Source organism: Tamandua tetradactyla, chromosome 6 (assembly GCF_023851605.1).
Source record: "Tamandua tetradactyla isolate mTamTet1 chromosome 6, mTamTet1.pri, whole genome shotgun sequence".
Lineage (NCBI taxonomy): Eukaryota > Metazoa > Chordata > Mammalia > Pilosa > Myrmecophagidae > Tamandua > Tamandua tetradactyla.
Window position 1 is genome coordinate 144,050,731 of NC_135332.1, and position 11,367 is coordinate 144,062,097.

At 43.2% G+C, this 11,367-nt stretch overlaps 1 protein-coding gene across 6 annotated transcripts in view; it reads left to right on the forward strand.

Annotated features, from left to right (window-relative positions):
- VPS13B (vacuolar protein sorting 13 homolog B) overlaps positions 1-11,367 on the forward strand; it is a 1,000,970-nt gene that overhangs the window by 986,079 nt on the left and 3,524 nt on the right. For all 6 annotated transcript variants that reach the window (XM_077167321.1, XM_077167322.1, XM_077167317.1 and 3 more), the window contains 3 exons: positions 5,592-5,768; positions 7,875-7,977; positions 8,530-8,779. In XM_077167321.1, the coding sequence (XP_077023436.1) occupies positions 5,592-5,768; positions 7,875-7,977; positions 8,530-8,779 (530 nt within the window). The remainder of the gene's footprint in view (positions 1-5,591; positions 5,769-7,874; positions 7,978-8,529; positions 8,780-11,367) is intronic.

Consider the following 11,367-nt stretch of genomic DNA (forward strand, 5'->3'; position numbering starts at 1 on the left):
AGCAAAGGTTAGAAAAGATGAGCTTGAAAGGGTTTGTCCTCTCTCCAATCTTCAGTTCTATATACAACTCCTCAGCTTGCAGCCACGGCCCAGCTGAGATTCTGGGAGGAAGTAGTAAAATGTTACAAGTTCAGGTTAAATTACTGGACTTCATCTGTGTAGTAACATTCAGGGCTGTGGGCCACTATCATTTGATAATGCCTAGAAATTGGGACGCTAATGACCTGGGATGAAAACGTTTCTCCTTTGGCTCAGTAACCCTGAAGGCAATGGTGATTCCTCTGGGAAAGGCAGAGTGGTTGATGGGTGAATCATACCCCTCAGGACCAGAAGCCTCCAGGCTTGGGTGGCCAGGTCCTTTCTTGGTAACCTTGGGCAAGTTCTTATTTTCTCTGAACCTGGGTTTCTCATTTATAAAATGGGGCTGACAGTACCATTATTAGAAATGATGGCCAGTCCTGCATCAGATGGAAACTCAGTGTTTGAAAATGGCACCTATATGAGGGGAGCAAGGGAGCTATGGGAGGTGCCTGGTTTCAAAGAGCATCCCAGCAAAAAGAGGTATTTGAGCAATGGCAGGAGTATTTTTGCTTAAGTTTTAGTTCAATGGATTAAATTATTGTACCTGAGGAAGTGACCATGAGGTTATCTTGGGGGGGGCCTCAATGTTACTTTTTTAGGACTGTGGAACCTTATAGGCTTAAGCATCCTCTGCTCTGGGCATGAGAGCTCCCTTCTATCCGTTCAGGCTCTTCTTGGAGCTTCCAGATGATCAGAAAGAAGAGGCCTGGGCTGATCGGCATATGCCTGTTCCACCCTGACTCCCTTTAGCCCTAGATTCTGGTCTCTTCTGCCCAGAGCAGTTCACATCCATTATCCAGTTTCTACTATATACAGTGGTGCCTGCTGGCAGAAATCAGTTAGGTGAGGAACCAGGTGTCTCCTTTACAATGCCATCCCTTTGGGCATGACTCCTATTGACCTTGGAAAGCCATAAAGCTTTTCTGTTTGCTGCCATCATTGGACATCATTTCGTCTGTCCATGAAACTATGGTGGGCTCTTGGGGTCTTTCTGCCTCTCTAGTAATTTACAAAAACCTGTCAGTTCTGGGATGAAGTAAATCTCTTTTCTGTGTATATTGGTTGAACCTGCAAACCATGGGCCCTGACCCTCAGCCCCAGGAACTCCATTCTATGTCCAGGACACACCCTGGCAGTCTCTGCATTTCTGGAATCCTCAGAGACTTTAATTTACTGTAGGCATCTCAAGTGTGACCCAAATTAGCCTTCTTTCCTCTAAGAGTTCAAGTACTTGTCTATGTCACACATAATCTCTGGGTTATCTCAAAGAATAAGAGAAGGAGAATAGGGCCAAATGCAATACCCTCTCCCTGAAAGTTACAGATTTGTCATCAATCAGACCATCCCCAGAAGGGGGTTTAAAATTGTCACATACAGTTAAGTACCTAACTGAAGTTAGAGCTATTATCATGCAGAAATTTGAAACCCTTGTAGTGAAATGTAAATTCTAGTTGCTCAGTTTCTTCCTTTATAAAACAGAAACATTAAGGAAAAAGCAAATAAAACTATATTTAAGAGTAGTACATGATTGGCAAAGTACTTTCACATATGTCACCTATTCTTCACCCTCAAGGCACGTGACAAGTGAGGACTAGCTCTGGGCCAGTGTACCATGTTTGTCATCTCTGGAGGGCTCCAGGCCTGGGAACCAGTCAGGATACGGGGAGACTGGACAATTAAAAGTTCCAGTGTAGGAAGAACATATTTCCCCCAAATGTTGATGTGTCTGGTGTGCCTTCTTATCTTGGCTTCTCCTTCATTGGAACACTGTAGAGTATCATGAGGCACTTAGAAATCAAAGGACATCTTTAGCCGCCGTGCCCAGCCACGTCACCCAGATCAGTGAGGGCAAGTGTTGCCAGCCAGAGAGTTGCTGCGGAGGCTTTTTGATGAGCTCCACAACAATTTTCCCAAAGCATTCATTTTTGGAAAAACTCCATTTAGCCTGCAGAATTGGCACCAGCATTGCCCACATTTACCAAATCCATTTCCCAAACGCCCGCACCTTCTACTACACTCTGTAGCCCCAGCTAAGAGGGAAGTACAATCCATATCACATTTATACTCCACTTTCCCTTCCAAACATGGCTTCTCTCTCAAGAATACCCAAGGCTGGATGTCAGAAATTGCCTTGTGACCTACTCTTCTTGGGGCCTGCTGTCTCATTTACAAAGTATCGCTAGTATTCCCTGAAGCCACAACTCTCTGTATCTTCCCAGCCACTCTTAGGTATTCCATTTGAAGTCCTAACAAAACAGGCCTCTAACAGGCAAATCAAGTAGTTTCCCCACGAGCGTCCCTTAGACTGAAAAGTTATGCATCCCAAGAGATGGCATTTAAGAGTAGTCCCTCTGCTACCATGATCTGCCACCCGCAGACTTATTTGCAGTGATTAAGGAATTTAGGGATAACTGAGACTAAAGTACTTCCTCTTCAGTTTTCTAATCATTTCTGTCAAAACAGACAGCTTCGAGCTGGAATGCCTAAATGTCCTGGGTCTCCATTGTCCCTGAAGTGGTACACTATAGCATGGTATTACAACTTCAGCCTGTGCCTCTGCTGTTATAACAAAAATGTGCCCACATTAAAATTACAGTCTCTGTGAAGGTTAACAAAATGTGGTTTGTGTGGCACCAACATAGACATAGGTCAGGAGCTTTCAAAGATCAGAGGCCAAGAAAATGTTTAGTGCCTTAGGCTGGGGGAGTAAGTCATAAGAAGAGGTAAGGGAGGGCCAAAGTTTCCTTTCCCTTGCTTCACAGAGAAACGAGGCCCTCTCTCCTACAATTTAAAGGTACAAAAGGAAATACCTCCCCAACATCTGCTTTTCTCAGCCCACAGAATCCATCAAAAGCTCCCCTCCAGAGACCCACTCCTTCCTTGCCCCATTTCATCACATCACAACCGTCTCCACGTGACTGCCCACCTGTGAGCCTAGTGCCAACAGAAAAGTTTTGGGATCAATTTCCACTACTTAAAACTTTAACGCAGAGTTTGAGTATATGACAGTCCAGAGTTTACCAGCTGTAAGATTTCACTGGATTATACTTTATAACAGAACCTTCTAAAGTCCTAAGAGAAGCTGCATCTCTCAAAGGAAGGTTGAAGAGACCATGGAATCACTGCTGATCTCTCATGGCCTCTTTGCTCTCTAGGTCAATAGCACAACGAGGGAGACGCCCAGCACCTGGTAACCAGGGAGCTGTTGGTGTGTGTGACATGAAGGGGCCGGCCTCCCCCCCACCCCCGGAAGGCCTGGTGCCAAGCCCAGTGCGTGTGATCTGACAGCTCCTTCTCAAAGTCTTAGAATCTAACACCTTGTCATGGGTTTAGGCTTTCCACTTCCCTGGCTGCCCGAACAGTTTATCAAAGCCACAGTAACTGAAGCTTTCACTGTGGCCAGTGGCTGAGAAAGCCGAAGATCAAAGGGGAGTTTCACTGTGGATACCTGTTTGCATTTAAGCATTTAGAAGTCAGAGCCCTTTGGAGATAATCATGCTGGACAAGGCTTTGTGTTCCCAGTACAGGTTAGGCCTGGCACATTAAAGGGAAATGGGAGATTCTAAGTGAAGTAACCACCCTTCCCAACTCAATTTTAATAGTCTTAATGGAAAGCTGTACTTGAGAAAAGACTTTTCTACCAGGAATACAGATAGTAATTTAATTTATTGGTGAATTTGTGATTATGTATCCCAGCTGTTTTCTCATTCTTAAGCCTGGAGACCCTTTAAAGAAATTAGATAATGAAATCACAAATGCTGTGTTCTTTGACTTGGTGCTGTTTATTCTGAACTATCTGCTATGAAATGATCTGAAGACCCCAGGGTTCCCGCCTCTCCCTTGCACTGAGGATGGACCACTGCCCCCCCCCCCCCGTTTTACTGGTTTCATTGATATTTCTTAGCCCCCCTGACTCCTAATCTTACAGATGGAGAACAGAGCATCAGATTTCCCAGACTCTGAAAAAGTGAGTCAGGCTCCAGGCCCAGTTGCCAGAACTGGGTATCAGCATGCTGAGATAGTGATTCTTCAGCCCTGATAGCGGGGTGGCCTGGGCTGTCTGTGAGCAGCTCCCTCTGCTTTACCCAAATTGTTTCCCTACAAGATTTGGGAAGCTTTGGTCAGGGCTGGGAAAGGGACATATAGCCTGAGATCATCATTAATCTGTCAGTATATCAATGTAAATGCCTCTGTCAAAACCTGGAGGAATGGGATCTGTATGGAAGAATATTCCCTTTACAATTGACCTGAAGGAGCTGAACTTTTGTTTTACTGGCATTTTGTTCAATGGAATATTGCTTGAAATTAGCAGGTCATTAACTGAGACTTGGAAATCTCTGCTTCCTCAAGAGATTTTTAAATTACTGACATTTGGAATAATGGGATTTGACATGTACTAAAATTTCTACCAGAGGGATTATGCATTTTCATTAATCCTAGCAGGTTTGAGTTGAAAACAGAGAATTCTGTCAAGAATTGTAATAAATTTTTTACCTTTCATTGAGTTAGGGAAAAAAATCAGACTGAAAAAAATCAGACTGGTGAGCCTTTACTAGCTCCCATCATTGGATCCTTAAAGTAAGAGGAACAAGGAGGGGCCTATCCACAAGAAAGGTTGAGGGACTCCTTTCCCGACCATTATGAAATGGTTGCCCTGTGGTAAAATGTAAGGCACTGAGGAGTGAGAGCAGGGTTTTGTAGGTACTCTAAAGTGGCCAACCTTCATTTGAAATGAGAGAAGAGTTTTCCAAGACTGACAAAAGGGAAGAACTTCCTTCTCTACAGGGTTTCATAAGCAGGAGAAGTGAAAAGCTGCGTGGTTGAGAGCAGACTCAGACTCACCTCCCTACATCTAAATCCTGACTCTTCTGCTTAAGAGCTGTCTGACCTTGGGGTAAACTCCTTAACCTCTCTGTGCTTGCCCTTATCTAGTAAGTGAAGGTGAAAAACAGTGCCTATCTCATCTGATTTTGTGTATCAAATGATCTCATATAGGTAAAGCTCTTAGACCAGTCCCTGGCATATAATAAGCATTGAATATGTTAGCTATATTAGAAATAATAATCACCCTATCAACAATTTTTCTTAAAAAAAATGGGGACAGAGAAAGGGGCTGATCTCTTCCTGATTGAGTGAATTAGGCTTAGCAGAATCTGTTTTCTCCTAAGGAACTGTTAGCTCTCCTCCCTAAAACTGTGTTGCCTAACTTCTAGGGAAAGGTTTGTGGTTGACACTTTGGAAAAATCTGACGTGTTTGTTAAATTCTGAACCAAATTTCACAGATCCTGACTGTGGTGGGAATAAACCCAGTCTGAAAATGTGTTTTGGTGAAAATAGTAAGTGTCTAACTTAGCCCACAGTGTGCTTAGATAATTGGTAAGTAAATGTATAGAAAAGACTTTATAATGAGGGTAGGGTTTCATTTTCAATCCAAATACCACTGTGTTCCAGATTGAAGGTTTTCATTTTCTGAGGATTTTAAGTCCTTATTGGGGCTTTTGTTGTTTCAGGTGCAATTGCTGGTATAGTGGATCAGCCAATGCAGAACTTCCAGAAAACATCTGAGGCTCAGGCTTCAGCAGGACACAAGGCCAAGGGTGTTCTCTCTGGTGTGGGGAAAGGAATCATGGGAGTGTTCACAAAGCCCGTAGGAGGAGCAGCTGAGCTTGTGTCACAGACTGGCTACGGTAAGGTGGGGGACCCTGTCAGTCTAACTCGGATGTTACTGATGAATTCACACTACTATATCCAAGGGTTCCCTAAGATAATCTAGACCTTTCTGTGGCAAAGTAGTAAAAAGTTAGATGAATAGTAGCTATCCTTCTCACCTCCTTTTGTTTATTTGCAGTTATACTAATAATATAATAAAATAAAATCATAGAACCAGGAAATCAATTACTTATTTATATATATATAAATTGGAGTAGAATATTTTTACAGTAGTTAATAAAACAGACTTAAAGCGTAAAGTTAACCAGTTAGAGGTCAAGGGCAGTATGGAGAATATGTTGTAGAAAAGAATTACTACTTTTTCCTGTGAGAAAATTGGAAGGAAAGATAGGTTATAAGGCAGGAAGATCCCTTTACATTACCGTGCATCTGTGTTGGGAGAGTGTCTGTGCACGCACATACGTACACATATGTTTAGGTTTTGGGTACCTTTCTCACCTGCAGACTCCATCCTGCTGCTTGCAGCCAGGCAGTCTCCTTGCCCGTACAAGCAGAGGCACATGGTCTGCAACCAAAAGTCCTTTTCCCAAGCAGACGGCTGTAGAGAACTTTGGCTTGTAGGTACTTGGGGTGGGAGTGGGGGTACCCAGGGACTCTCCCTTATGCACACATGTGCACACTTGGGTATGTATGCAAGAAAGCACCTCCTCCCATGCTTGTTTTCTGTGCTCTTGGCAGAGCACATTAAAGAACTGTTAATAAACATGGGGTTATAACTGTTACCTTTTACCTAAAATTGGTTTCAATATTTTGGTCATGAAGCAGACTGTCTAGGTAGAATCACAAACTAAAGAAAGGTTCCCCTTTTTGTCAGACCTTAAACACTCTGCTGTCTGCACCTGGCCATAAAAGTCTGTGGGATACATCATCCTGCACCTCAGAAGATCTGTCTAGAGGCAGCCAGATCAGGGCATAAAGGCAGTATCTGAGAGGAAAGAGATGAATGCCCATACTTCAGGCAGAGGAGAGGAGCCTTTAGAGACCACACAAACATGAACATGTGTTCCTCTCCGCTTTTCCCCTCTCCTCAGCCTCTGCATTTCTCTCTCTCCTTCTGTAAATGACATTTTCACTCACAGGGAAACTGACAATTAGAATTGCTGTAACTTATAAGTGGAAAAACTTAAAAATCTTGTTTATCAAATGCTTACACAATTAATAAAAGTATTCTTTTGATATAAATCCCAGTGAGGTAAAGTAAACTTCTACTTTATAAATTCTTTGGTTTGGAAAATGCCATTGTTCCTCACCGTGTGTTTCCCAGGGCTGAGGAATTCTTCCTTATGTAAGAGCATCTCAGAACAGAGCTTCACATGGCCTTTTTGGTTTCCATCATTCTTGTAAAACTTTTATTACTGCACTGAAGGTTTTACAAACCACTAACTCTTAGTCTAATGACTACGCCTCGTTTATAAACATTTACAAGCCCTCAGAAAGCACACAGGCTGTACCATCTTTGGCTCTGGAGCCTCTTTGGGGGCCTTTGTGGCTGCTTCTGGGTGCCCTCATTTGGTGCCGGCCCAGGGTGAGCATGTAAAAAACTGGAGATTCCAAGAGGGGTCGTAAACATGTACGGATTCACATTCAACAGCTGGATTAAGTCACTTAACATTTACATATTGTATCTAGGCAAAATGTGTACCTTTGAATCTATGTGTGTGTGTGTGTGTTTTAATTATGTGACCAATTACAGAGCAGATATGGAAGTATTTTAATAATAAGCAAGGAAATTAACAGTCTTGACCTTTTTTACATACAAATTATAAATGATATGTAAGATATTGTTCAGGACTGATTGCTCTCAGGAGCATTGCCCTTCCTCTAACTGCTAGTCTCTGCTTGAACTGTAGCACACTCATATTTTAGTTTGCTGCTAACATAAGATCACCAGTGTTAAAAGCATTATAATGTTTAATGATTATCTATATACTTGATTCCAAACATGTGATATCATTTTGGATCTGTAGTATTTTATGGATGGCTCTAAGCAGATGACATCACTGTAGCATGGAACTGTTTTTCAGAAAACAACTAGTAAAACCCTCTTACTTCTATTGTCACAGGTATTTTACATGGAGCTGGACTTTCTCAGCTTCCCAAACACCGCTATCAGCCAAGTGATCTCCATGCTGACCAGGCTCCAAATAGCCATGTCAAATATGTCTGGTAAAATTATTTAGACTCTTGCTCTACCTTACATCCACACTGTATGTTAAAAGGTCCTGGCTTGCTCTCAAGAAAATGAATTGTTCTCTCCGGGGAGCTGTTTTTTTGAATTGCAGGCAGGTCAGGGGCATCTTAGAAAGCCAGGAAAAGGCTGCTCTTCCCAGATTTGGGCTGGCTGCAGAACACCTCGGTTCCATACTTTCCACTCAGGGAGAGCATGCACAATGGCAGAGAAACCCAGCCTGCCAAAGGACTGAGATTCTCTGCAGAACTAGGGTTTGAATAAGAAGCGACATTTTTAAAGGGAAATAAAGGAATAAACCAGAGCCAAGGAAATTTTTGTCCCAAGGAGAAGCCAGGCTCTGTTGAGAATCTGTTTGAGAATTAAAGCTGATAGTTACATTTCAACCTAAAATTATTATAATAAGATTCAGGAGAGCCCTTTGCCCTTGGGGAGCTTTGTGTGGATTGTCCCAACCCTTGCTACAAACAGTGAGTACTGGTAAGTACTTTTCAAAGGTGACCTCACGTAACACTTCTCCTTTTAAACAGGAAAATGCTTCAATCTCTGGGAAGACCAGAAGTCCACATGGCCCTGGATGTGATGTTGGTGAGGGGCTCAGGGCAGGAGCACGAAGGGTGCTTGCTGCTGACTTCAGAAGTGCTCTTCGTGGTGAGTGTCAGCGAGGACACACAGCAGCAGGCCTTCCCCATCACAGAAATCAATTGTGCACAGGACAGCAAGCAAAATAACCTGCTCATCGTGCAGCTCAAACAGCCAAGAGTGGCCTGTGATGTGGAGGTACATTTCTGAAACATGATGACTGGGGCCAGAGGGGATGAGATGTGGGTTGATTGCTGGTACCAGGACATTTACAAGTCCATACTCTGGAGTGGCTGCTAGTGACCAGGAAAGCCACTAGTTGGAGGAAAGAGTATGGGAGGCCAGGGGCCATTGCAGGAAGGTATTGGGAAGCCTCCATGTGAGCTGAACAAGGCTGATGTGGCTTGGTTGTCCTGGGGCTGGGATACTATAGGGGATAGGAGAGGACAGGACGAGACAAGGGGATTTCAAAATAAGAGCAGGACATTATAGTAAGGGCCACGATCTGGGCAGCAATTTCAGGTAACTACTTCACAAACAGTCGACCTCGTCTAAATATCCAAACTCCACAAAGCAGTCTAAAAGTGGCAACAGAAGATTTGGGGGTTCATCAGAGAATCACTGAAATGAGGGGTGCTATGAGTGAAACAAGATATGGGCAATAGGCCAGACCTTTGCAAGCTCAGAAACCACACAGATTTAACTCACCCCATCCTTTCATCCCATTCCCAACCCAAGACTTTAAGGTTAAAAATCTTATGGATAGATCTCTCTATTCTCTGTGAAGCTCTAAATTTTCTCCTCCATGGGAAAAGCTACCACAGGGTACAGCCTGGGGATGTTGCTTAGACTCTTGGGGCAACCCCTGGTCCCACAGCTCAAGTACATTCATTGATATGGAAATGGATATTCACGGGTCAGAGGTGAGCACTACACAGTAACTCCAGCTCTCTGCAGTCCAGCTCAGGGTGAGCAAATGCACCCACTGGAAAGTTGCACTCCACTTCTACTTCCCTGCTTGTTACCTAATGCATGGGGCCCTAAGAGCTGACTTAAGATCTTTTACCACACTACAAGCCTGCAGGTCCTAACCTGGGGACTGAGTGACTCCAGCAAAGGACAACAAACCTGCCTGCAGCAAGTTCTGCCCATTCCTCCTTATATTCTTTTTCCTGTTATGGGAGCCTATGTCTCCCTCACACCACTGTTTGGGTAAAATTATCTGAGAAGATGGAAGTTAGCCAACCACAATAACTTTGAGATTTCTCTAGTTTCTTGGATCATAATCAGTCAGGCTTTAAGCTGGGGCTTGGCATCAGGAGTACATTGCTGTTTTGAGTTGATGACTTTCTGGGAATAAACAGAGGTCAGATGTCCAGGCTGACTTTATTAGGTATGCCAGAATCTTCTGATCCATTTGACAATAAAGCAGCAGTGATCTGGCTACAGAATTTGGCAGGGGAGATAGTATCATTGTCTTCAAGTCCTCAGTCCTTAACAAGAAACCTCCAAGGCCCAGAGGGATATCTGTGACCATCGTTCTTCCTTAGCTGCTTGGGAAACATTTTAGATCTTAAACTACTGGAATTGGAGATTCATCTTTTGCTGTTAAACTGTCTCTACTGTCTTCAATTTGCAGTCCTTCTCGCTTTTACTTTTGTTGAGAAGGAAACTGGTGGGGGTGGGGGGGGGGAGTGGATTATCATAGCTGGAGGGCAGACTTGTTTCTCTGGAGATTACTGAGATGACAGCTGGAATCACTGTCCCTCGAAGTTGCCAAGGCCAACTAAGACTATCACACTATAACTTAGCTGCAGCACTGAAGCTTGGGACACCCTACTCAACACTGGTTTTCCACTCATGTCTAGGGATGAAAGAGGGGTGGGGTTAAGGCATAGCTAAAACAGAGGTAGGAAAGATGACTGAGTGGGGTAGTTATTAGACAAGCACTGAGCATACACAGCAGCACCTGGCACTGCACAGAAAAAGATGGATTATCCAATGTGCCTTCTGCCTCCAAATTGCTTTTTCTATCTATTCCACTTTAACCTCTCAGCTCCTCACAAGAAACAAAAAATAATTCTTCCTTAATTCCCCGTGTCCATAACCCTAACCTCCCCCACCCACCCAGAAGACAATTCAACTGCAGAAGTAAATGCTATATATTTTTCAGTTTGAGAGAGTAAACTATTGAATGCCATAATCTATTTTAAAAGTAGGAGGTGGGGGATGCAGTGGGTGTTGCACTCAGCAGCCTGCTTTGACATGGTGAAAATTTTCAATTGCAGTGTTCCTGCAGTGCATACCAACAAAATCCACAGAAATAATTTTTGGCTAAGCCTACCTAGAATCTTCCAGTGAAAACTAAGTACAATATTTTTATATAGAATGGCTTTTCATGTTATTGCTTTTACCTTAGATGCTAGGAAAAACTTTGAATTTTGGAAGGAATTAATTTGTAGATGACATCATTCCACATATTCAAATATGGCAGGATTCAGGTTTTTTAAAAACCAGAGTTTGCTTTTCTTGGTTAAACACAGCCATTTTTAGGGTAATAATTGCTTAATATGCCTGGCACATTATTGAAATCCCTTATGAAAGGCTCAAAATGAGTCAGGAAGGTCAATTTATTCCTTGGCCAGATTCCTCTCACAACATGGGTTTTCCTGTGCTGCTGTTCAGGAGGAGCAATTAAGACTTTGTGTATTCAGAGCTTTCCAGCTGAATTCTGACCCCGTCAAATGATATCATCAGTGTGCTGACTTTTGCTTGGTGGTACACAG